The 26,028-nt window shown below is 46.5% G+C and overlaps 1 protein-coding gene across 5 annotated transcripts in view; it reads left to right on the forward strand.

Annotated features, from left to right (window-relative positions):
* Positions 1–26,028, forward strand: part of NTRK3 (neurotrophic receptor tyrosine kinase 3) — a 464,920-nt gene that overhangs the window by 398,515 nt on the left and 40,377 nt on the right. For all 5 annotated transcript variants that reach the window (XM_053223581.1, XM_053223582.1, XM_027068007.2 and 2 more), the window contains 3 exons: positions 1,733–1,863; positions 10,985–11,157; positions 14,236–14,479. In XM_053223581.1, coding sequence (XP_053079556.1) covers positions 1,733–1,863; positions 10,985–11,157; positions 14,236–14,479 — 548 coding nt within the window. The remainder of the gene's footprint in view (positions 1–1,732; positions 1,864–10,984; positions 11,158–14,235; positions 14,480–26,028) is intronic.

Raw genomic sequence — 26,028 nt, forward strand, 5'->3', positions numbered from 1 at the left:
GACAGGTCCTGACCTCCCATTTTGTCTCAGTGGGGGACTCTTTAGCCTTCCCCTTCAAGGCCGACAAATACCACTCCTCAGAGGCTAAGAAATAGCAACAGAGGGTGTAAAGAAGGGAACCAATTTTTAATTCCCTTGTTGCGAAGACTGGGGCAAAGCCCTGCAGAGCACGGCAGCCACCTGGCAGTCACGTGGCCCGTGAGGAGCGGCCACCAGCCGTTGGGAGCCTGCAGCTCTGTCTTGCGGGGGAGGAGAGAAAAATGCTCTGTAAATGCTTCCTCCCACAGATCCGCGGGTCATCTGGGACACCGTGGGGAGACCAAGAATTCTGATAGGAAAAAACAAAACAAAAACAAAAACAAAGAGGTTTGTATAGTCTATTCTGAAAGGAATTCCCAAGCCAACCAAAACACTAAGCAAAACCTTGCAGCCACCCTCGTCTGTTCCTGTCACATGTGTCCTCGCTCATGGGGACAGTCTGCCACAGTCCTCTGTCTTTGGTTTTCAGTTTGTGACAAGGTCATTTGAGACAATCCTCTTTCCTGGCTCTGCAATGCTCTTTGTAGTGTGAATACAGATGTTTAGTGGGCTCCTGCCTGTTGCAGACTTAAGGGGAAGGTCAGTGAGCAAACTCTGGCTTGTGCCTTACATCACTAGCCCCCTGCTCGTTCTATTCCTTCGTAGCATTCTTTCCAAGTAGATGGGACAGCTGAGGTGATATCTCTGCTTTCTCCTGGCAGATGGACTTAGCCTGCTGAATTAGTGGAGGGGGTCGTGGCTGTTCTCTGCCTGGACCGTGGTTCTGGGACAGTCTCTGGACTTGGCTTTCATGATCTCATTGGTCTTCCAGAGGAGAGGGATTTGTCAAGTAAAGGCTTCCCCCAGATAATTTTAGCTGCCACAGAGTCATCTCTATCACAAACCAGGCACCGTGCTAGGATTGTCACAGCCATTCTTGTATAACAAGAATCGTGTGTGTGCATGTGTGTGCGTGCACACACACACACACACACACACACACACACACACACACACACTGTCCCAGGTGCCAGGCCAAACTCTTCAAATGGATTATCTCCTATCTTTACAAGACTTCAACAAGAAAGGTATTGGTGTTAATCCCATTTTATAGATGAGGACATCGAGGCACTGGGATGAAATAACTTCCCCAAGCCCAAAAAACGAGCAAGGAGGTGGAGTCAGGATTCAAACCTGATTTTGAACACCCCAGAGACCTCACGATTCCAAGTGCGGTCCAAGGGCCCACAGCACGCAGGTTACCTGAGGGTTTGTTAGAAGTGCAGATTCTCAGAGCTACTGACTGAATCAGAATGTGCACTATGCCCAGGGGATTCCTGTGACATGAGAGTGCTGTTGAGACTGATCTATATGTGTGTATATCACACACACATACACACACACACACACACACACACACACACACACACTAACTAGCTAGTTATACCAGAATCCTGTGCTTTAGCTACTGTTGATTCTGTTTTCCAGCTGAGGCAGCTGTTAGACAGGTTTGGGGTGGGTCAGGGACAGAGGTGAGATTTGGTTCTGCGTCAGACTGAAACCACAACATGATGCCCGTTGTCATGCCCGAGTTGGGGTTCCTGGCCGCGTCTGCCTCTCCCTGGCTGTGGACCCAGAAGTAGAACCCCCTGCTGTCATGAGGACAGGTGCCTAGGACTGATCAGCTGCTCTCCCCTCTGTCCCCCTCCTACAGACGTGCAGCACATTAAGAGGAGGGACATCGTGTTGAAGCGGGAACTGGGCGAGGGAGCCTTTGGCAAGGTCTTCCTGGCTGAGTGCTACAACCTCAGCCCGACCAAGGACAAGATGCTCGTGGCCGTGAAGGTAAATCCCAGAGGTCTGCGGGCCCCAGGAAGGAGGAGGGGGTGCTGGGGGCCGGGGAGCAGGCGGGAGAGGCTCGCTCCATTCCTGGTGTGAAGGGGCATTCTTCATCCATTGTAATCAGGGGCCCTTGCTCTAAGGGCAGCGAGATTTCCGTTGGATCCACACCGACTTCCTCTGACTTTGGAAGTCAAGAACTACGGCACCTAAGGGGGCTGTGCCTGAGGTGCAGCTAGAGGAGTACGTTAGCCTGTGAAAGGGCCTGGGTCCCCATCCTTGTCCCCAGCTGGCCCTCCCCCCTCCTCAGTGACCTCAACAGGATGTGTCGTCCGTGCCTGGAGAGTCACTTGACGTTTCTCAGGAATAGAGTTGAGTGAAGGGTGGGCAGCTGAAGGAGAATCTGGGAGCCCCCGGTCAAGGGCAGCAGACGTCACTGGGAATAGATGGAGAAGAGTGGGGAAGGACCAGCTACTAACTAAGCACAGGGAGACTAGTGAGTGAACCCGGAAAAATTTCTTATACCCCCACGCATGTGATCCGGGTTCAGACCCCCGAGGGTAACTGCCTCCTGGCAGGTACTTAGATGGACCCAGGAACCACAGGACTTTTGTCCTGCTGAGCCAGCAGTGCAGGAGCTGAATTGTGTGGGGTGGTAGAGAAGAGACTTACCACCAGTTCCCCACCCCTGCACTCAGCCTGCAGAGAACAGCTTCTCCTATAAATCAGTGCTAAACAAATCTTTGAACATGATTTGTACAGACAAGGGCCAAGTAGGTGTCAGGAGCCCTGCTCTGGAGCGTGGACTGACCTCCATGGGTGCCACAGGAAGGCCTCTGAGAGGAGGGTGAATTCTGCCTGGTGTCCTGGGCTGAGAGCAAGAGATACCACCCCCCCCATGAGGACTCTCACTGGGACCTCAAAAGGGTCCCGCCCTTAGCACTGAGGGCTCCAACCAAACCACTCACAATGACAGTTCCATGCTTCTGTGACTTTGGGGTCTGTATATTCACAGTCTTGTGTGTCTGCATATTGCCTGTCCACGGAGGGCAGATGGCCTCCACAGATGCTCTGCAGCCCCCAGGGATAGCGGGGGAGTCAGAGAGCCTGAGGGAGACCCCACCCTGCCACTGATTAGCTGTGCAACCTCACACAAGACACTTAACATCTCCAGCCCTCAGTTTCTTTATCTGTACAATGGGAAATACAATATCCTTCCTTAAAAGCATTGGTGATGAAATCACACAACATGTAAAATTGTTCATCCATTGTTTGGGACATAGTAAATGCTCAATAAAGAGTACTTGCTACTGGTTTTTATTATCACCATCATTCTCAATGTTGGTCTTATTGAATGTGCTTAGACACATGACATATGGCCTTCCAAGCTTACACTGACCAGCTAGAATAGGGGGTCTGAACCTTTTCTCTAAAAGGGCCAGATAATAAATATCTTAGGCTTTGAAGGCCATATGCTACCTGTTACAACTGCTCTCTCTCTCTCTCTCTCTCTCTCTCTCTCTCCCTCTCCACACACACACACACACACACACACACACACACACACACATCTATTAGAAAAAATATATGTATATTTTACAAAAGTAGGCATTGTCTGCTGACCAAGGATCTGGAAAATAAATAAGGAACTAGAGTATATTTTCTGTGAAGGCTAATCATTATTATTGCTAGACTGCCTGAGAATAAACTTGTTCAGTGTACCTCCATAGACGCAGGATGGTCAGATAAGCAAGAAAGTCTTTAAACAGCTTGGACCAGGGGAGTGGAAAGATTTCTAATTTTGTCTCCAAACAAGGATTCTGCACTGCTCTGAAACTTTTAATTTATCGGGAGACACTAATCCACTGGGCATTCCAATATCCGTCTGGGGACTGGTAAATGAAACGGACATTTTTGTGCTTTGAGCAGGAAATGAAATGATGGCCCCAAACCTTGGGAAATGTTCCTCACTGAGTGGTCAGGCGTTAAAGGACAGTACCCGGATTGGATAATGCAGAAAATGTGTTTCTGTGTTCATCTTTTTAAGATGGTTTTCTTCTCTCCTTGGGTCTGGGAATGTGGAGGAGATGAGTGCCCCAGGATTTTACAACATTTGCAGCCCGGGGGATCCACCCAGACTCCAGGCCCTGGAGAAGACACTCATTTACTCTAGAGAACGGTCGAGAAATGGTGTTTCCTGTTTCTCATCCTCTTTAGATTTTACTGCTTTGTGCAGGCTCCTTCCTCTTGAGGCTGTTCTCATATTGGTGCAGGGTAATTGTGGACTTTCAGAGAACACATCTGAGTATAACCCAAGGTTAGGTTTTCCCCAAATTGTGGTTTTAAATCAGTTGGCAAGAATCTTTTGCCCGGTGGTTGCAATAGGGGAGACGGAGCAGACATCACAGCCTCTGTTCTGAGGATGCTTGTAGTCTGCTGGGGAGACAAAAGAAGACCCGAGAAAGAAGGAGAGCAGGGCAAGACAGAGCGTAATTTGTGCATAAGGGTAGTGTAAGACTGATAATATGTGGTTTATATTTTTAAATAGGTGGTGCCACTTTTAAATAGTCACTTGACAGAGAATACATTTGTTCAAAAGATCTCAAAGAGTCTCTTCTGATAGCCAATAGCTGATAAGAACATGAGAAAGGTGTCCAACCTAATTAATCGTCAGAAAAATGCAAGTTGGCCATATTGAGATACCAGTGAACACCAAGCAGAATGACAACATAGTGGTGACGATACCAAGTGCTAGTGGGAAGGCGCAGCAGTATGATCATTTTGAAAAAGTTTGGTATTCTAGAACATTAGCATACTGTGTGACCTAGCACTTCTACTTCTAGACCTGTACCCATTATCTATCTATCTATCTATCTATCTATCTATCTATCTATCTATCATCTATCTTTCTGTCATCTATCTACCTATCATCTATCATCTATGTATCCATCCATCCACCTACCTATTTATCTATTTATCTATCTATCTATCTATCTATCTATCATCTATCCATTCATCTGCTATCTTTCTATCTATCCATCTATCATCTACCTATCATCTATCTATCTTTCTGTCTGTCTATCCATCTATCATCTATCTACCATTATCCTCTCTCATCTTTCTATCATCTATCATCTAATCTATCAATCATCTATCTATCCATCCATCCACCCACCTATTTGTCTGTCTATCTGTCTATCTATCTATCTATCTATCTATCTATCTATGTATCATCTAGCTAGCTATGTATCATCTAGATATATAGATATATATCTATATATCGATATATCGATATATAGATATATAGATATATATCTATATATATATATAATTCCACTTATTTCAAGTTTAAAAAACAAGTAAAACTGAACTCTAGTGGTAAGGGATTTATATTTAGATAGTCGCAAGTATTTTACAAAAGCCAAGACTGTGGACTGCATAAGTCAGTGTAGTGGTCACCTTTGGGGTGAGAGAAGGAATACTGGAGGGGCGGGGCATGCAGTGGGAGCCCTTCTGGGGGTGTTGGCAATATTTAATTTTTTCCTTACATCAAGGAAACACTGGTATTAGTTTTGTAATAATTCAGTGTGCTATAAAAGACTTTTCTTTCAAAGATTGATCGTATTCCTAAAAATATGTCCCACTTATTCATGCCATAAATATTTATTGAACACTTACTATGTGCCTGGCACTGAATGAGACCCTGGGGATGAAAGAGGAGAGGGGACGCACAGGCCTCTGTAGCTCACATCTCTGAATTCTAGCACAGTAGAGCCCGGAAGGGAAGTTTCCGGAAGAAGAGGAGGGCATGTGCAGAATGATGACAGCAGCATCTCACAGAGAATGCTGATTATGGTGCTCACGATATGCTGGGCCCTGCTCTTAGTAATGTGTGCGGGTGAAGGTTTGTTCTCACGGCCTCCAGAAGCATTAGGCATCGCCGCTATCCCCATTTCACAGAAGCGGACACTGAGGCACACAGAGAGAGGTCGAGCAGTTCGCCCAAGGACCCGCAGTGAATCAATGGTGGGGCCACCTCAGATCCAGGCAGGCCTTCTCCTTCCCAGATGAGGGGATGAGCCCCTCGTCACTGCTTTTCCTGGTTCCCCGTGTCTCTCCATGCTCTGTCCCGGGGGAGTCTCCCCGTTGCTCCAAGTCATGAATTCTTGTGGTTTAATCTAGTGCAGTGCTTGTCCTGTCTGTGGAGGCTTTTGTTTTAACTTCAATGAACCACATAATCGACTTCCGAGGTACCTGATTGGTTCACGGTTTTGTTGTTATCTGAATTTTATTTCTCCCTCTGTTGGTGGCATACCTTCTTGGTTTTTTGGGGTTTTTTTGAAATAATTATTTCTTCACTCTCTTTGAGCATTTACTTCTTTTAACATCGCTATCAGCCTATTCCTGTGAAATTAATTTTATCTGCAGGAAATTCATGTTGTGGTTATTGACGGTTTTAATCATTTGGATCCAATAATCTCTTTCTTCCAGTTTGTCTGAACGCCAGCTCTTGAGTTCCCTTTAGTTTGGAGAGTTGTTTTGTTTTTGTTTGGGGCAATCATGATTTCCAGTTTCAGTTAGTTTGCACTGGAATAGGCACTGAAAACATTTTTAGTGCAGAATCTCAGATTTTTACTATTTTCCCAATTTCTTAAAAGCATAGGTTTTCCTCTTATTCTTAACACTTTCTAAACACCGACCTTTAGTAGGTTTCTCTAAAGTCTTCATCTCAGACTCCATAAAAACAGCCAACATTTTGTACTCATATTTCATTGCTTTCTATGACGTTTCATTACATTAAGCAATGACATTAACAGATGGATCATAAATGATTTTGGGAAACAATCAGAGCTGACCCTTGGCAAGCTCCCCTCTGGGACAGAAGTATCTGTCTGAGTATCCAATTAGCAGTGAGTATTCAGGGCATAATAGATGCCAGTCAGGATGTTCCTCAGAGGGTGATGGACAGTACCAGTCATGTGGATATAACTTGGTGGAGAGTTTTTCTGGCCAAAAGAACAGCATGTGCAAAGGGCCTGAAGCAGGTAAAAGTTTGGTGGGTACAAAGGACAGAAAGACCAATGAGACTGAAGTGTAATGAATAAAGGGGAAGAGGGTATGGGAGGAAATGAGGCAGAGAGAGATGGGGAGACCTGACGTTTGGAGCCTATCAACTGTCTTAAGGGGTTTGGATTTTATCCTGAAAACAGCAGGAAGCCAATGGCCAGTTTTAAGCTAAGAAGACAGAAGAGAGAAGGGCATCCATGTCTGTAATAACTACCCATCTTACTCTCTCATAAAATCATTTGAGAGTGTCAGCAAGAAGTGGCTGCGGATTTTCAGACTAAGAGAAAGATGATTTTTATACTTAATTATTATTTTTTTAACATTTATTTATTTTTGAGACAGAGAGAGACAGAGCATGAACAGGGGAGGGGCAGAGAGAGAGGGAGACACAGAATCTGAAACAGGCTCCAGGCTCTGAGCTGTCAGCGCCGAGCCCGACACAGGGCTAGAACTCACGAACCGCGAGATCATGACCTGAGCTGAAGTCGGACGCCCAACCTACTGAGCCACCCAGGCACCCCATGATTTTTATACTTAAAAAGGGTTAATTGACGTGTGTGTGTTTGAATATTAAAAGTTTGGACGTTTAGAAATGCGTGCATCCCCGCACATATTAAATGGGTTTCGGTGTGCGAATGCAATATGAAACCAAACACTTTGAACTATCCCTCCACGCCACCCCCACCCCCCTGCAAGAGAAAAGGAAACTGGAAGGCGGCAGCCCTGAGGCTGGACAAGAGGAGGATGTTAAAAATGACCTTGACAGAGTCGGGAGCTACTGAGAAGTTCGAGTGTTCTTGCCGTCAGGATGGCTTCCCTTCCATGTGACCAAGGGGCCCCAGTGGGACCCAGGCCTGGGTGGGGGGGGGAACGTGAGAGATGGCACACTTAGAGAGGAAGATCAGAAAGTGTGTTGTCCTCAAATTTGGGGGGACAAGAAAGGAGACAAGTTAGGGGGCAAATTCCAGATCTCTTTGTTCTACAGATACTGCTCAAAGGACCTAGGTAGGAGCCGCCTCGGCTTCAGAGACCCGTCGGTGAGACCCAACTCCCTGCAATAATGGTTGGCAGCCGTGATGAGCACCAGTTCTGCCCCCAGCGCTCACCGGTGCCACTGACTGGTGATCCACTTTGAGGTTTCCCAGCCCTGAGGAAGGGGTTGGGTGTGTGGATGCCCCTGAACAGTGCAGGAGAGTCTCTGAGCTGGTTTTCCTCCTCGTTAGTCTCCTCCTGTCATTCTCTGTCCCAGATGCATCTATCCCTAGGGGTTGGGGCCATGTGCATCCCTGGACCCCAGATACCAAACCCGACCCTTTGCCAGTTACATAGGAACTTCAGGTTGGACCCAGGAACCGGAAATCCCAGTGTGAAGGCAGAGAGGGAACTGGCAGCAGAGAAAGGCTGTGGCGAGACTAGGAGACAGCGGTTGCTTTGTGCCCCGTCTCCCAAATGAGGAGCCTCCGTCCTCCTGGCAGTGTAGGGTGCCAGGCTTGGGGATGCTGGCTGGCATTGCTTGAGAGCTGAGAACGGAAATATCCCATGACTGCCATTGGTGTCCAGACGGTGCAAGAGAATGATTTACAGAGATGGAGAGAGGCCATTTGGCTGGCCCCAAATTTGATCTACTTTTCCTTCTCGTAAATCCAGCATTCACATAAATCTTTGTAGTCCTCTATCCCACCCATGCTGGGTTCCTCTTTTTCTCCCCCCTCTTATTCTTCATGAAAATAAATAAATCACCGGCAGTCATCCTCTGCCCATGGCCCAGCCCATGCAGCTCAGGAGCTGGGTCACCAAGAGGACCCTGTCTCACCATGACCCTGCCTTCTTCCACCCGTAGCAAGAAGGCTTTGTAAATGCCATTGCTACCGCTGGACGTGGGCACACAGCAGCCTACTCCTTCATTACTGGGTAGCTTCCCTGAGAAGGCAGCCAGAGCAGAAGAGGAGCGCACATGAGATCAGAGGCGGCAAAGTCAGCGATGGGCTGGACCGCCCACCTTCCTTCCGGTCTGGGTCTGCACCACCAGCTCAGCATCCTTGTGGGGCCTGGTCCCTCTGCCATCAGGCCACATTCTCGCCTTTCCTGGCCTTCTCCTCTGCCCTTTCACACTGTTTAACTTCTGTGCCCACTGTTCCCTTGGGGACATACCTAGTGACCGATTCATCTGGTAAGTTAATCCAGCAGGTGCGCTGCACAGGAAAGTATCCTGGGCTCCAGATTCAAGCTATGGCTTCTTGGCACGGTCTTTGGCAAGTCACTTCCCCATTCTAGACCTCAGTTTCCTGACCTATCACGTGGGAAAGCTACACTGGGTCAATTCCAACATTTCTGTCAATAGTAGCATCGTTTACTCAAACACGTTTTTGGTGAAAGCTCCGAATTTTGAAAAGAATGAAAGGTGGTATTGGTTGAAGTTGGAGTGGATTTGACCTCTGGCTGAGAGACCGCGGCTAGAGGCACTGCCACTGAACTCTGGGGGTCGAGAGGGGCTGAGGTCCTGTTTAACTGTACGCCTCTGTCATTTCAGACGTGTGAATGTGGACTGACTCCCAGACAGGGCTGGGCCTCAGTTTCTCCCAACTCTAGGAAGGAGCAGGTGGAAGCTGGTGATGTTTAGGGCCCTTCTGGTGCCGAGTCCATCATCAGTAATGTGTGCTAATGACTGATGAGGTCTGATGGGCCCCCTAGATATGAGGCTTGCATATTCATGTTCCCACAGCGCTGTCAGCCGAGGCAGCCCTGTGGATTTCAGTTAACGGGCATTGCGGTGGCCGGAGAAAGACCTCGCTGGGGCCGCGGGGGAGGGGGTAGGGGGGCTTTTGGTGGTACCACGGTCTACGGGGGAGCGCAGTCTGCCTAAATCACCAGAAAGGCCACATACTTGGCAGAGAGGATGCAAACCCATCTCATGCCAGTCTGGATTTCACTAATCTGAACATAGTGTGCATACTTCACCCTCCCCCCTCATTGCCTCATGTTGTGTCCCATGAGGTTACTAAACCGTGTTGGCTGAAGGAAGTGGGTCTTGTTTGGCCCCATTTGCCTTCTGAGCTTGTGGGGAAGTTGAGGAAGCCCGAAGAAATGTGTGCGCACACCTGCCCACGCCGTGTCTCCTGCAGGAAGGGGCCCTCTCCTTCATTGGTCATGCTCCTCTGGCCTAACATGGCTGCATCCCTGTGGCAGTGCCCTGTCCACAATCCCTCGATGTGCTCAGCATCTTCCACATCAGTCTCATGGTCCCCTTCTTGTGCTGGAGCCACCACACTCCTACCTGACACCCCTCCTGGCCATTGCTTGCCCATTTATCTTCCTGGGCCCTGGGGCAGGTCTGATGCCTCTCGCTCTTCCTGGGTTCTCCCTCCCCACAGGGGCTACATCGTGGCATTTTAGTGGCCACCGGATGCCCACCTCCCCATCCCACCCTGCGACTTAGAGGGACTTCACCCCATTCTGGTCCTGAGTGGACCCGGAGGCTGCTTCCTGTTCACTGCCTTCCCCATAGCTGCAGCCCCATTCACTCTCCAGTGCCTCCTTCACCTTCCTACTAGGAGGACACAGGCGCCTTCTAGAAGCCAACACGTTCATGTTTCTCTGCAAATACGTACTCCTTCACCATCTAAACTCAAGGAGTAGAAAGAACAAGGAGAGTTTATTATGTTGTCTGCCTGATTTCTGGTAGGCTCTGGGCAAAGGCTAATTTGTAGAGTTCAAGCAATGGGGCGGTGGTTTTCCCACTGTTTCTTTTAGCTGTGGGACCATTTCTTGAAGGAAACCTTAGGGGAAGAGACCTTTGTCAGATTTTCCACCTCCACAGCTCCCTCCCTCTGCCATTCACACCAACCTCGGGGAGAGTGTAGGGCTCTGAGATGAACATGAATTGAAATCACTGGCTGGTGGATGGGAGACGGGGTCAGAAAGTTGGTTTCTGTTTCATGAGAGATGACATGATTTGTTGTGAACCTGCATTTCTTTATTATGGGCAGGTTTATTCCCAAGAGGGGAACAGACAGGCCCTGGTCCTCCGGTTGCTGAAAAGCATGTCGTGCATTGTTTCCAGGCCCTGAAGGATCCCACCCTGGCTGCCCGGAAGGATTTCCAGAGGGAGGCTGAGTTGCTCACCAACCTGCAGCACGAGCACATTGTCAAATTCTATGGTGTGTGTGGCGACGGTGACCCGCTCATCATGGTCTTTGAGTACATGAAGCACGGAGACCTCAACAAGTTCCTCAGGTAAGCAAGGACTGCGGTCCCCACCCCTAGTCCCCCCACCCAGCTCTGCTGAACCCCTGTACTTCACCTGGAGTCAGAAGTTACTCCCACTTAAGTCTGGGGATTAGAAATGAGGCGTAGCTGTTCAATCTTCCATACCATCTCCTGAGGAGCAAGCTTCAGACCTTCGTCACTGATTTCTGGTGGGTAACATTGAGGGGGCCGTGACAAGGGAGTATTTTCTTCCTGATCACAAAGTAGACTGGCCACAAGAGAAGGCTCTGGAATGAGTCCGAGGAGGGAGCCCCTACCAGCCTGTAACTCTCAGCTTAGAGACTCTAGAACCGCCCTTTCTCCTGATTCTCTGAATAGCTTTCTCACTTTGTGCCTTACATTTCTCAGTGCTGCAAAGTAGAGCTAATTACACCCCTCCTGGAAAACTTCATGGTGGAGACTTTTTTCGTGATGAATAAGAAGGCCCAAGGTTACAAGCTCATCAGGAGGCCATGATGGTTGAAAAAGAACAGCAGATTTTCCTTGGATAAATTTATAACTGTGCTACCCAGTACCTTGGCTACATATGGATATTTGAATTTAAATTTACACTACTTAAATAGAATTCAAAAATTCATTTCCTTGGTCGCACTAGCCACATTTCAAGTACTCAGTAGTCACATGTGGCCAGTGGCTACCATGTTAGTGTAGTATATGATATTTTTATGAATAAAAAGTTCAGTGGGATGGCACTATTCTAGAAAGATCGGATTTGTGGTAAGAGGGTTTCCCCAAACCTGGATCTACACCATCTGGATTTTGAGGTCCTCTTGAGGGAACTGGTAAGAGAATGGAACCCCAGCCAGGAGTTCTGGATGGGGTTGCAGGGGTCGGAAGTTCTGGTGGGGGGCAGACTCTATCTTCCCCAGGGAGGACAGCTTCTCACCACTAGAGCAGGGTTAACACTCTTCTGCTTCCTACATCTGCCACTTCCAAGTAGTGCCCAGATGTGGAGGGGGCAGCCATGTGTGAGGATCTGTGGAATTCAGGGTCCCAGGAAGCAGGTTTGAACAACCAGGCCCTAGACACTTAGGGTGTGGTCTTAGCCACCTTTGAACTCCATTGACTCCCATGGCCCATAGTGACATTTTCAGAATTCGAATGTAAGTCATAGAACACTGTGGCTACTCACCAAAAACTGATGAGCATGTCCTTGAAGTGAGACATTCCTTGGGCGCTGTGGTTTTAAGGGGGAATGGAAAGGGCCCGTAGCAGATAATGAACTTTTCTTATGAGCTGGATTTCCAAAAAATGGCCCCCGAGGAGTGGAAAGTATCTGTAGGGTGTTTGGAACCTCCTGAACTTGGATTTTCACAGCGAAATTTATTCCTCTCTTGGAGAACTCAGCCCTTATCATAAGACAGACCCGGGTTCGCATCCTGAATTTGTCACATCTTACCCATGTAACGTAGAGCAAGTTCTTAAACCTTAATTCTCTTTCCTAGGAAACAAGACTGTTAATAACTGCTTCAGATGTTTGCTGTTATGAGTACTGAATGATTATATTTGTATACTACTTGGATGAGTTTTCCATGTAGCTGGGTTTTCAGTCAGTGAGAGCTACTATTAAATTATTACAATTACCATTTTATCAGAACTGTGAACCAGTCATTAACACAGGCAGTGCTGTTTCTCGGTATTGAGGATCTTTAGGCTGTGCTTGCACCCCCTGGAATGGTCAGAGGGACATACTCCATTTTCCACCGAGCCCTCACCACAGATTCAGCGGTGCCTTTAGCCCCATGTGCCACACACAGGGCTACAGAGAGCTCCTGGTGCCTCTGTGCGCCACTGTCATTCCCAATATAAGGGAGGAGGGAGAAAAAGAGGCTACAAGGCAGTTGGTGGCTCTTAGGGGCAGGCTGCAGTGTCCTCTCCTGGTAGACAGGAGTGCAGGCTTGCTGGCGGATGCCCCTTCTTTGTGAGCTGATGCCGTAGCTCTCTTTTGGAGGGGTGAAGTAGGCAGATCCCACAGGAGACAGTAAAATGAATGTGTTCATATTTAATGACTCCTTTCAGTGGAAATCGGAGAAGCAGTAAAACAGGCCGAGGCCTCTCTGTATACCAGGGCTCCTTGGTCCACAACTTCATAAATAAGGGCTCTGGGTATGGTTACGGCTCATTGGGCTTTCTGGAAAAAAGAGTGAATACTGAAAGTGACCGATATGACAAGGCACGGCATTAGGATAACAAATCCGGGCCTTAATTTGGGATGGAGGGGCAACCAAGGCTTCAGAGGCCTTGGCTTCAGGGTCATAGGGTCTCTCCAGCCGGCTCTGCCACCAACAAAAGTTACCCAGTCCTAGGCAGCGTGGTGGTCAGGGTATGAATGTGGACTCAAGACCCCTGCTAATCAACAGTGTGGACTGCCCACTGGCAGCATCAGCACCGTGAACTTGTGGGAAATGCAAATACTCAAGCTCCACCTAGCCAATCAGAATCATAGGGGGAGGAGCCCAGGGTTCTGTTCAGCTGGCCCTCTGGATGATGTTCCCTGAAGTTTAAAGCTCTCCAGAGCCACACACCGCCTGGTTTCAGTCGGCCTCCTGATTACCCATAAGGCCACTGCGGCACTACTGTGACTTTGGCCAGGTGATCTGATCATTTTGTGCCTCAGTTTCTTTATCTCAAAATTGGAGTGGGAGGATTAAGTAAATTAATAGATGTAGGGTCCTTAAAGCAGTGCTTGGAACAGTAAGGGCTCTGTAAGAGTTAGCTATTGTTTTGTTTTGTTTTGTTTTTAACGATTCTGTAGTAGATATCTAGAACCCAGGAAACTCCTGAATAGCGTTAAGATGTTTAAAAGAGTAGATGTATTTCCTGATCCATTAGAGTATGTCTGCATCATCTTAGCTGGGAACCTGGTTGTACTCATATCCACACTCACATGATGTAATATTGGGTAGATAAGACTAGGCAATAAGTAGGCTAGGAGAGATTTTATCCATGTCTGTGGCGTATTCCAGAGATCACGGCATCCAGAAGACTACTCCCCTTGATCTCCTGAATTCTCCTGTCCCCTGTCTTCTCTCCCACCCTTCACAGGGCCCATGGGCCAGATGCTATGATCCTTGTGGACGGGCAGCCACGCCAGGCAAAAGGCGAGCTGGGTCTCTCCCAAATGCTCCACATCGCCAGTCAGATTGCCTCAGGCATGGTGTACCTGGCCTCCCAGCACTTTGTGCACCGGGACCTGGCCACCAGGAATTGCCTGGTTGGAGCCAATCTGCTGGTGAAGATCGGGGACTTCGGCATGTCCAGAGATGTCTACAGCACCGATTACTACAGGGTAAGGTGGCTTTTCCAGCTGCAGGACTCAGCAGCAGAACTAGCACCTCGCTCACATGTCTTTGTCATTGTCCATTAACCCTGTCACTTGAGAGAACACACATGCGCACCCGTGCCCAGACATACACGCAATGGTCATCCTTTGGCCACTTCTGCTTCTTGACATACCTGTGTATTATTCTCTCGATAGCTCACGCGTCCCTTCCCTTTGGACATTTAGCTCAAATATATTCTTCCGTTGCAATGACATATGCATCGTATTCTTACTTGCATCAATACTCATTCTTCATGCAAACGGACCCATACGTATATGTGTATGCCCAAAATGCACACATATTCAAGCTCAACTTGGTACTACATTTTAACATCTTCCACCTCAGTCCCTGATCCAGCCTTACCCACAACACATTTTATTCTCTGAAATTATCTGGTGACTGGGTAGGCTCATCTTTCCTTCAAAGGCAGATCTTAATGAGAAGTCAGAACCCAAAGTAAAGTAGCAAAAATCGTTAATGAGGTGCTGAGCACGATCACCCCAATGATTTAGGAAAGAGGAAGCAAGAAAGCATGTTATTGTTGCCAACTTTTGAGAGAGATGCAGGTTGGCTTTAACAAAAGCTTTCTGATTGTGAGAGGAGATATCACGTTCAATTTTACTTCTATACGTTAATAGGTATCTTATTTTTCTCCCAGAATTATTTTCTCCCTTAGTCTTTGGAAATCCCCTTCTAATGGATTTGAGTGGTTTTGACAGTGTTTTTATTGCCAGGGAAAGGACAAGTGGGCATGAGTGTCATTGACCCTGAAAGAGGGAAACATGTGTGCAGCCTGAGATGCAGAGATCGGGTAATTTCTGAAAAATGATCGGAAGGCACATGCCTCATGAGATACGTAAATTTTACTTCAGGGACATCGAATGGCTGAAGAGTTTGGATAGGTGGCATCAGAGAAGGGTGGGACAAACTTCTGGAGGTCAAGAGGCATGGCAGCCATTGTGGGGAATGAATGTAGGGAACGAACGATCATATTATGAGTCGAAGAGCTCAGATATGATTGTCCTGTCAGCCTAGGCATGATGGACGAGGAGGTGGGAAGTTTGGGGGTGGCATATACAGATCAGTTCTATCTGGATGCTCCTGGTGGCTTTGCCTGAACAACATTGCCCAAGACATTAAAACTGATCACTCGAGACACTTCATTTTAGCCAGGACCTGAAGAAAAATGAAATATTTAAGAAATGCCCTTTGTGGTTAGAAGTGATTTGTTCATGGTACAACAAAGGATGGCAGATGATATACCATCAGGAGAGAATATGAGGCAAAGAAGACCAAAGGGCTTCTGGGAAGGTAGTATATCTGAGCAAGCTGGGCCATATCTTGAGCCACCTGCCCTATCCAACATCCCCAGATATGGAGAAGGGAGTATAACATAGCAGTAGCCACAGATGGATGGCCAGGGCAGACCTGCCAGGAAATACCAAAGCGGAGACTTTCTTTAGCATCTAGACTAATTTTTTCACTCATTTCCAAGAGAGACATTGGTATCATTACTAAAGGCCATGAGCCATAGATTTCTTGAGGCTGGCTGGAGTTGGCACCATTTAATTGCTTTGCGTTCTATGTAATGGGGTTTGCTGGCCTGTCTGGCTGAGCTCAGATTTATGTTGGTGTTGATAAAAGCAAGGGAAGGATCATCGTTTTTCTGTGTGAGGCAGATGTGTGATTATGCCAATCTGTTCTCAGCTGGCTTTACCATGGTCTTGGGAAATAATATCTGACCAGAATGTGTGCAGACTCAGCTTTCAAGCTCACTTCAAGGAGTGCACTTACTATTTCTTGATTCCGATTCAGAAGAGTAAAGAAAAAAAAAATCACCTCTATCAGTCACCAAATGACACGGCTTTCCTCTTGCTTTAACGACTAAGAACTGATGCTCTTTACTCCTGGGAGAGCAACAAGGGGCAGATCCATCTCCTTCCTGTGGGCGCCAGGGCTGATTGGAATTTGAGGAAGGGAGAGTGAGGTGGAAAACGTCCACTCTCCAGGTATCTGCAATTGCTTTTTTCATGAGTTCTAAGCCAGGCATAAGCTGAGGCCAGCTGGCTTGAAAATGTGTGTCTTTGGTCCCAAGGAGTATGAAATAAAGAAGAGAGTTATGGTAGTAAAAACAGCGCACTGCAGGAAAACTGTGCATCCCACTGATGGTGGGTAGATATTATACTCTCCATATTCCGAGAGCAGCCTGTATCGTATCTTCATGTTCAGTTGCTCACGATGTCCTAACCTATACACAGCTCCCCCGCCCTCACTTCCTGTAAAACAAAAGGCAGAAGTAGATTTCCCAGAGGTCACATCAGTAATGAACTTTGAAGTCTTGTTATCCATGTTGGAAGATATGAGGGTGACAAAGGTATTCTGCGTTGGGACCTAATGTTACCTAATGCCACCATTAGCAGCCATGGGACCCCAACACACTTCCCCTAAACTCTCTTTAATTTTCTTATTTTAAAAATGAGGACAAACATAGTCTCTTGCAGAGTTATTTTGGTGTTAAGCAAGCTAATTTGTGTAAAGAGCCTGGAATACACTACTTAGTGGATAAACCATAGCTTATATTATCTTCCTTAGTCCCCCTTCATACCCAAGGCAGGAGAGCCACAGGGATACTCTGGTTTCCAGATGTAATTCTCAGGTCAGACAGGAGGGCCTCCTGACCACTGGAAAATAAACTGGGATCATGCAGCTGCCCCAGAGGAATAAGGTCTTTAAGTTGACCACCTCTGGAAAATGTCCTTCCCAGGGTTTCAACTTTGGTAGAAATACTGGATCATCAGTACTTGCCTGTTCCTCTGGTTAGTGTTTATATGGTCCTCATAATCTGAGAGTGAAGTCCATGTTCAGGTGATTTACAAAACATTTCTTTTTGTTTGGTATACCAGCTGAGGCTCTGGGGGGAATGCAGTGATTTATTATATAGCAAGAACACTGAAGGATTCTCTCAGCAAGCCGACATCCAGGACAAATTGGCACCTCTCTGCTACTGTAGGTTACGGAAATCCGTTGAGCCTAGGAGTTTGCTGGTTTCTTGTGCCTAATTCAGTTAAATGCAGATGATTCGAGCTTGTGTGTGTGTGTGTGTGTGTGTGTGTGTGTGTGTGTGTGTGTGTCTGTGTGTGTGTATACGCAGGTGCACACTCACATATACAAGTGTTCGTCTGCCCAGCGCAGATTCCATGATATGTACACAAGAACAAAGAGAGATGGAGACAAGTTCCTCCTTACATTCTTTTTAAAACTTTTTAATTTCTTAAAACAAGAAGCACCATCTGGCTCATGTATGAGTGATACGCAAACGGTTTACAAAGGTGAGCTGCCTGATTTCCTATTACATATTTAGAAAGAGAAAACACACATGTCTGCACCAGAGTGCCAGGACCATTTGTTCTGTCTTCTTAAGACTCTGCCCAGTGACAGATACCTTTCCCTCCTGTGGATCACTCACTCTACACTTCTGAGATGGCTTTTAAACTGGCTTGGACAGGGGTGCGGTTTTGGTACCCATCATACCTTTCTCAGGACATCAGACAACAGTAAGGAGTCAGCGGTCGAATCTGGAATTAAAGAAAGTTTTGAGAGTCCTGAAGAGGAGGAATCTGGGATTCCAGAATAGAAATGTTTGCAGATATTTTTATTTTGGGAGGGAGGCGATATGCTGAAATATGGGAAAAACAGGATCCGAGGGCCCAGTGCTCTGATCCTCCTTATCCAGAGGACCAGGAGAGTGCCTTCCTGTTCACCTGGCTGTCCTTTGTGCCTAGTGCAGTGCCTAGCACTTATAGATGCTCAATAAAAATAGGAATGAATGGATGAAGTCAGAATGGGGCTTCAGAGTTAGGCAAGAAGTAGATTAGGCCAGACCAAGAGTAGTCTGACTGGCAAACAGATGCCCATCTAGGGGAGCTTAGTCTTTGCAGATGTTGTAGGGAATCCATTATCTAAGCATGTAGAATAAGTACCTGGGGACAATGTCCAGAGGACACAGGTGAGTGGTAGTCAGAGTCAAGGATGACCCCAAGTCAGAGTTGAGTCTTGGTAGGGGGTGGAGCCAACTGTCCAGGAGATATCAGGGGAAGTATGCCAAAATGTCACCAGAGACACATAAGGGGGACAGAAGTCATGTCTGGCATTTGATAACAAGGCACTGGGTTCTGAGTTGGCAATTCCAGATCAGGGTGCCTGGGAACCCCTGGGAGGATGTCAACAGTACCCATTTGGATGTGGGAATAATCTAGAATAAACTGATTTGACTGGTAGAATATTTGATTTCGTGGATGCCATGGTGCCCCCATGGCCAGTGATGAAAAGTATAGGCTCTTGGGCCCACATTACCTGGTTTGCATCCCAGCTCCTATAATTCCAGGCTGGATAACCTTGGGCAAGGTATTTAACCTTTCAGCATCCCCAACTGTAAAATGGGGCTACTAGTCCATATCATATGCATTTACTGTAAGGATTAAGACTTAATGAATATAAAGCTCTTGAGATAATAAATGTTAAATAAATATTAATTAGTGTTACTATTATTGGAGCTAAAATACAATGTCTTCCTAATCCCAAAATGGGCATTTTGAATAAGGCTTACCCAAGTGTATTAGTTAAGCTAGGCCACCTGCTATAGTGAATAGATGCAAATGTATATATATTGGTTCCCACACAAATAGAAGCCTATTTGTAGGTCATATACCAGTATGAGCAGGTGAACTTGTTGGAGAAGTAGCCCTCCTTTGTGCAGTTGTTCAGGCTGCTGGAGCTCTACCCTCTTCTTTGTGTGGTGTCCTTGGTCACCGTAGGCATCCATCCCCATTCCACAGCTGGAAGGGGGAAATGGACATGAAAGAATGCATGTGGTTAATGGGTCTGATCTGGAAGAGGGGACTGTCTCTTACGGCAAGAACCCGATCACATGCATGGTCTCACTGTTTGTAAGGGAGGCTGAGAAATGGAGTGTAACTGTGTTCTCAGGTAGAAGAGAAGAACATGGGTGGTAGTGAGCAGCTGGCAATCTCTGCCACGGTATGGGTGAAGCAAAACTCCTTTCTCTTCCAACGTTCCATTCTAATGGCATATCATTCCATGTCTGATGATGTATCAGGAAGGTTAAGATAAGATAGACTTACTTTCTACTGCTATTCCCATCCTGAAGATGGAGAGATTATCCTGAGATGCCCCTTTTATCCTCTGCTTGCAAAGTCTGGGTGTCACGTGACATTTGTAAACAATGGGGGAGCTTGGCCCCACCTGCCATCTTGGTGCTTCCATTCATCCCCCCTGGAAAGCAAAAAAAAAGCATACCAACAAGAAAACACTTTCAGTTGACTAGGTGGGGAAAGGTGGAATGTTCTAAATCAAAGGGAGTCCAAGTTAATTGAAAAGAAAATACATTCTCAAAGTTTTGTTGACTAATTAATTCGTTTTTTGTATTACGTGGAGAGAGGCCCTTAGATGGAAGCCAAATAGCTGGAAGTGTGTGGAGGAGGAGCCAGAGCTGTGAAAGAACTTGTAATTTGCTTTTGCCCTTAAAAACTAGTGATGGTGATTTCAGCCAGCTGACTTGCAGGATTACATAGAGACATCAATACCCCTTGCTCTTTGTTGGGGTTTTGGGAGGCTCACCCAGTATCTGGCACACCTCTTCCCTGCTCAGATGCTGAGTTCTGAGCCCTTTGAGACACGGAATCCAGACAGATGGAGATTATAATGTGCACTTGTATCATGATAGAATAGTTGCAGATGGTGGCCTCGCTGGGCAACAACAATGAGCTTCCTCGTATTGAATTCCCAGTCTAGACTTTCTGTCCAATCATGGCAGCCTGGGAATATTTCAGGCTTTGCCCTACTAGGGCAGAACTCTTGTGGCTCATTTCTATTCTCTGTAGGTAGACAGATGCCCATCAGAAGGGGGAAAGGATGTGGCCTGCATGCTGGCCCCCACCAATCAGAGAAGTTATTCCTCCCAAGGGGTGGGATGCAGGCTGGAGAGCATTCCAGTTGTTACTCCAGTAGGTGTCCCCCTAGTTGGAAATCTGAAACAGCGCTAAAAGGATGGGTCTTTTCACAACTCTGTTCATCCCCACTTAGGCAAGTGGCTGCCAACTGCCCTGAGTCTTAAGATCTTTCCTCCAAGGCCAAGAATACTGTGTCCTGACACCCTGCTTAACTGCCTGGAAGAGGATTAGTAGTTGGGAATACTGCTCCTTGAGGGACGCAGACCCATTTTGGAGAGGGCTTAGGCAGACTTGTCTCTGGGCTTTCGGCCATTAGGTTTTCCTTAGTAGGCCGAGGCACCATGGTAGGAAAATTGATTCTATCGGACAATGAGCATCGCATCCAGGCGGCCCAGTGGCCAGAGCCCCGTTATGGGGCCTGATTGTTCCCTTGCTGTTTGTTGAATATCCTAATAATTTGTTACCCATATTCCTATTTATCTGGAGGAGAACTATGCTGGGGTGGGGAGAGGGGGAGTCTATATTCCATTCCTAAGGAAAGTGATGGTCCCATTTCTTTTTTTTTTTTATTAAAAAATTTTTTTAACGTTTTTAACGTTTATTCATCTTTGAGAGACAGAGAGAGAAAGACAGAGCATGAGTGGGGAAGGGGTGGAGAGAGGGAGACACAGAATCTGAAGCAAGCTCCAGGCTCTGAGGCATCAGAACAGAGCCCAACATGGGGCTTGAACTCACGAACTGCGAGATCATGACCTGAGCCAAAGTCAGACGCTCAACCAACTGAGCCACCCAGGTGCCCCCCATTTCCTTTTTTTATAGATACATTTTTATTTGGAGTAATTTTAGATTGACAGGAAAGTTGCAAAGATCATAAAGAGAGTTCCCATATGCACTTCACCCAGTTTTTCCTCCTGTTGTCCATGATACATGGCCAACATTTGTTAAAACTAAAAAAATTAACATCGATGCAAATTGTTAATGAAACTAAACTTTGAATTTTATCAATTTTCCCACTAATATCCTTTTTAATGTCCAAGGACCCACTCCAGAATACTGCACTGCACTTAGCCACGTTGTTCCTTAAACCAGTAGGACTTTTTGGTTGAAGTGGAGGTGAAGGGATCCACTACCTATTGTAGACTGTCTTCTTTGGATCTCTTTGCCCCAGGGCAATCCTTAATTCACCTTTCAGAGGCCCCAGAACTCCAGAGTTCCCTGTGTTCTGGAAGAGGGGTAGGTGGGCTATAAGAAGTTCTTGAGGGACTCAACTTTATGAGCAACTTGTAATTCTAGACTCTTACAGGAATCTTTTGCAACTGTGCAATCATTGGTCACTGTCTTTAGAGAGAATGCTGATAGGACTAGAGTTCACTAGCTTAGATTAGGAGGTTAAGGGAAGGCTTGGGACTCCTCATGTTCACAGCCCCTTAAACTATGTGTATGTTCTTTTCTTTTGCCTTGGGAGAGGGTGCCCCATTCTAGCAGAGAGACATGGTTATAAGCCGACATCTGGGGATGCTCAGAGCTTTAGTTGGCCAGAACATCTGCTGTAGACATGGTGCCATGTTATACACATCTTGAGCGAATTCTGAATACAACTTTAATGCTAAGTCCCATTAAGCTGCACAAAGCTACAGAAGGAATGAACATGGAGGAAGGTGTGGAGGATAGATGTATGCTGATTATAGGTATTACGAACTTGTTTCCTTGATTAAAGCCAATGGATTTGCACAGTAATTATACAAAAAATATCAGACATTTTGGAATCCAAGTTCGTTGAGGGACAGGACTGCTATTTAGGATATCTTGGTCTCAATGACAGCTCTACGTCCAGTTAGAGGCTTTACTTTCATCTGTAAGTTCTGGGGTTTGGATCCTGGTTTTATGGTCTCTTTTAGGTTTTACTTTCTATGGGGCTAAGTTCTAGTGGTAATGATAACTGAGCCCGAGGCTTGGTTTCCTTAGAAAAGAAGGGAGACAGGGCTGAAGATACAAGAATAAAGCCAACGTCCTCTTAAGCACTCTCTGTTATTGCTTTGCCCTGGACCACAGCTGTTCAATATCCCAGCCCCCTTTTCCCCTTCCTGATAAAACAAAGGAACAACCTCCAGCCTTGAAATAGCTTCTCCCCATAATACCTGGATCTAGTTTAGTGATTGAAATTTGCTTTCTTTTCTTCCTCTTCTTCAGCTCTTTGGGATATTTAAGGTAATTGGACAAAAATCAGCCTGATGGGCATAAGAATTGTTGGAAAGACTTTCTTGATGTTTTATCAGTGATGGGAATTACTTGGATTCTTTTGTCCATCTCAGCGCTTCCAAACCTTCAACTTTCCTAGACTGTGTTATTCCTATTCCAACACAGTTGTAGTGCTGTGGACATCTACCTGCAATGAGAGCATTCCACAAAATTCAGAAGTGAATATAGGGTGGGGCCTGGTGTTTTGAGCCATGGAACACTCCAGCAATCTGGTATGAAGATGATTTGGAGAGGACATGATGACCAGGAAGTTGAGGTACAATCGATGGGACTCCAGCAACAAAGTGAAGAAGTTATTTTGGGCATCTCCCCACAGGGGTTTAGGAATGCTAGTGCTGGGGAGTGTTCCTCCATCTTTGCTTATGGGGTCCCATGACTAATGTGGTGACTAGAAGGCAGGAAGATTTAGTCCCTGCTGTGACCACAGACATGGGATAAATATGTTTCTGGCCATCGACCTGAATTTATCATATACAATATAGGCACTTCCTGTCTGTCTTTGTCATTGTCTTGAGGTTTCTCACCTCTTCACAGGGGACTGGCCACACCAATAGCATTGTTTTCTGTCACCTCATGGGAACTCATGGTTTGGACTTTGGTGGGTATTCTGCCATTTCATCTTTAGATACATTGATGCCTTCACTGATCCTTTTCCTGGATAGGGCTTAAAGGACTGGGTTCTGGTTCAGCCCCTCACTTACTTTGGTGATACTGACTTTAGGTCAGTACTCTTGCTTCTCAACTTACAAGGTTGGATTCATTGCATAGTTTTCCAACACATTTTTTATAGCAGTAAATCTTTTCTTCAGATGGACCCTTATGAGAGAGAGAGAGAGAGAGAGAGAGAGAGAGAGAGGGAGAAGGTAGATAGGGGGAGAGAGAGAGAAAAGTGCTTTAGTTGAAGTAGAAGAACATGGGGCCATGGCATTCTTCTATCTCTTACCTGCACTCAGTCATGGAGCTCTTGCAGTACTTTGTGGAGGGACTTCCATGCCCTGCAGGGCTAAGCACTGGGATCCCCAGTTAAGATTTAGGGCAGATCTATGTGTTCCAGCCACACGTAATAGTGATGATGAGAACAAGACTGGTAGCAGCAGGGAATCAGTGAATGAATAGCTGGCTTTGAATATCACCTGATTTTCCTGCCTTTCTGCGGCTCATCAGTTGACCATGTAAACCCTCGCACTCAAACCAGCTGAAAGAGTAATGCTCATTTTACACATGCTGATTGTGGGGGTTTGTGCTTGCACACCAGCCTCTTACTGTTCTGCCTGGAAAGGAAGAAGGTCTTCTGAGAACTTGCAGGGAAGAAGTAAGCTGCCAGGGATTATTAGCCTCCATTTTATGGAAGAGCCTTAGAAAGGTTGGTGATATTTTCAAGACCCCGAGATTTCTCAACAGCAAAGTCAGTGTGAGGGCCTTAGGCCTTATGATGAAGAATCCACTTTGTACGTCTGCTGAACTTTGTCCATGCTGGTTCATTTCCCCTCGTGCCAAATCCTCTAGCCATTGAGAAAGTCCACATGTTGGGAACAGAATTCAATTCAATTCCCTGACTATGTGCAAGGATGAATAGAATGCAGTCTGTGTTCCCAAGGAAATTAAATTTTTTGCAGGGAATATAAAACAAGATGAAAATTTGTAACTCCCCAACAGGCCAGAGGGAGGAAAACTCATACAAAGGGGTTACCATTACCAATTTCAAAGGCCCATTTAATCAGAGGGATGATGTGGATCTTAAGGGGTTGATGGGTGGTCAGTGGGTTGAATTTTAGGAGGGCACTCCTGTCGGCGGGGGGGCGGGGGGTAGCATGAGCAAAGGCATGGAGGTAGCTTGGAGGCTGCCACACCAGGAAGGTGACCTAGAACAGTGTGTCACTCAGCGGGCCGAAAGTGCAGACGCGTGGAAGGAAATGTTTGTAAAGGAAGGACGGGGCCACTGCGGCAGGCCTTGGAAGTCCAGCTGTTCTGGTGTGGGTGCCAGTGGACTGTCGTGGAAAGTTGCATCATCTGTTTTAGTGTAAATGAGGCTGCATGTGGGGACAGGTCATCGGGCAGTGGAGGGTGGGCTGCAGGGAACCAGGACCACCAAGGCATAGTGCCATCTGTGGCAATAGTCCAAGCAAGAAGCAATGAGGCCTCGTGCTCTGGTAGTAGCAGTGGAGTATGGAAGAGAAGCCATCAGAATCAGTGGGGCCTGGAAGGTCAACTGAAGGCCAAGGCCTGGGTACCCAGAGTCTCTTGCAGTTTTCATCATCACCTTGAAAAAAGAATAACAGTAAAATCGAGGGTCAGGATGGATGTTACACAAATGCACAGGCCACCTACCCTGTCTGTATCCCTAGAGTGTTAGAAACAGATGAACAAATGCCAAATCATTCCATTTTAAAGAAACATGAAGCTGGAAGGAGCCTTAAATGTCATTTGTTTCACCCCTGTGGCCCCAAGCTGAATAGCATCAAAACCACCCCGGACAGATGGTTTACTCACTCTATTGTGGTGCATCTCCTGGGATTCTACAGGTGCCCTCTTATTCTTTCCAGATGTGGTGAAGGAAAGCCATTATCAGTGAGAGATTTATCTTTTTCTTTCTAATTTGTAATACCCTTTAGAAGTAGGACATCCTCAATTACGTCTAGCTGCTGTAAGGTAAGTCTGTTTCATCTTATGTTTTCAGTAGAAATAAACATGGTTTATATTATAAAACAGACATTACAACACCAGTACAATGCTAAGAAGCTCATTGAAACCAGTATAGCCTCTTCATAGATTATTGGTTGTATTTTATTCATTGGGTGTATCTTGACTGGTGAGGACTCAGTGGAATATACGTGTCTCCTTCCCTTGCCCTGCCAAAAAATAATGTCCTTTTTCTGAGAGCAGTTCCCAGTGGTCTCTTTTAGACTTGGTCTCATCTCCCTGTAATTTTGAAATCTGGTTGTTATCCTCTGTCCATGATGGTGGTGCAACGTATGGGATGGATTCTGTCATAGTCAGCCTTACCTCCACAGGGACAGATACTGGGAGAAAAAAAAAAAGACAGGGAGATGACCCATCAGAAAATCCTGAGAACTTGAGACACCTTTACACTGGAGTTCATCCTGAAGAAACCAGAAACAGAGGCAGGGTCAAGAGGCTCCTGAATCAGATGTTGTCTCATTTCATTCTTCTCTGCTCACATGGAGGACAGGATAGCAGAACCTCTGTCAACTGACACCTCTGTGTATCTGAACAGGCCCTGTTTGGGTTACCAAAGTGTAAAAGACCTTTCTTTTTTTTCTGAGGCA

Source organism: Acinonyx jubatus, chromosome B3 (assembly GCF_027475565.1).
Source record: "Acinonyx jubatus isolate Ajub_Pintada_27869175 chromosome B3, VMU_Ajub_asm_v1.0, whole genome shotgun sequence".
Classification (NCBI taxonomy): domain Eukaryota; kingdom Metazoa; phylum Chordata; class Mammalia; order Carnivora; family Felidae; genus Acinonyx; species Acinonyx jubatus.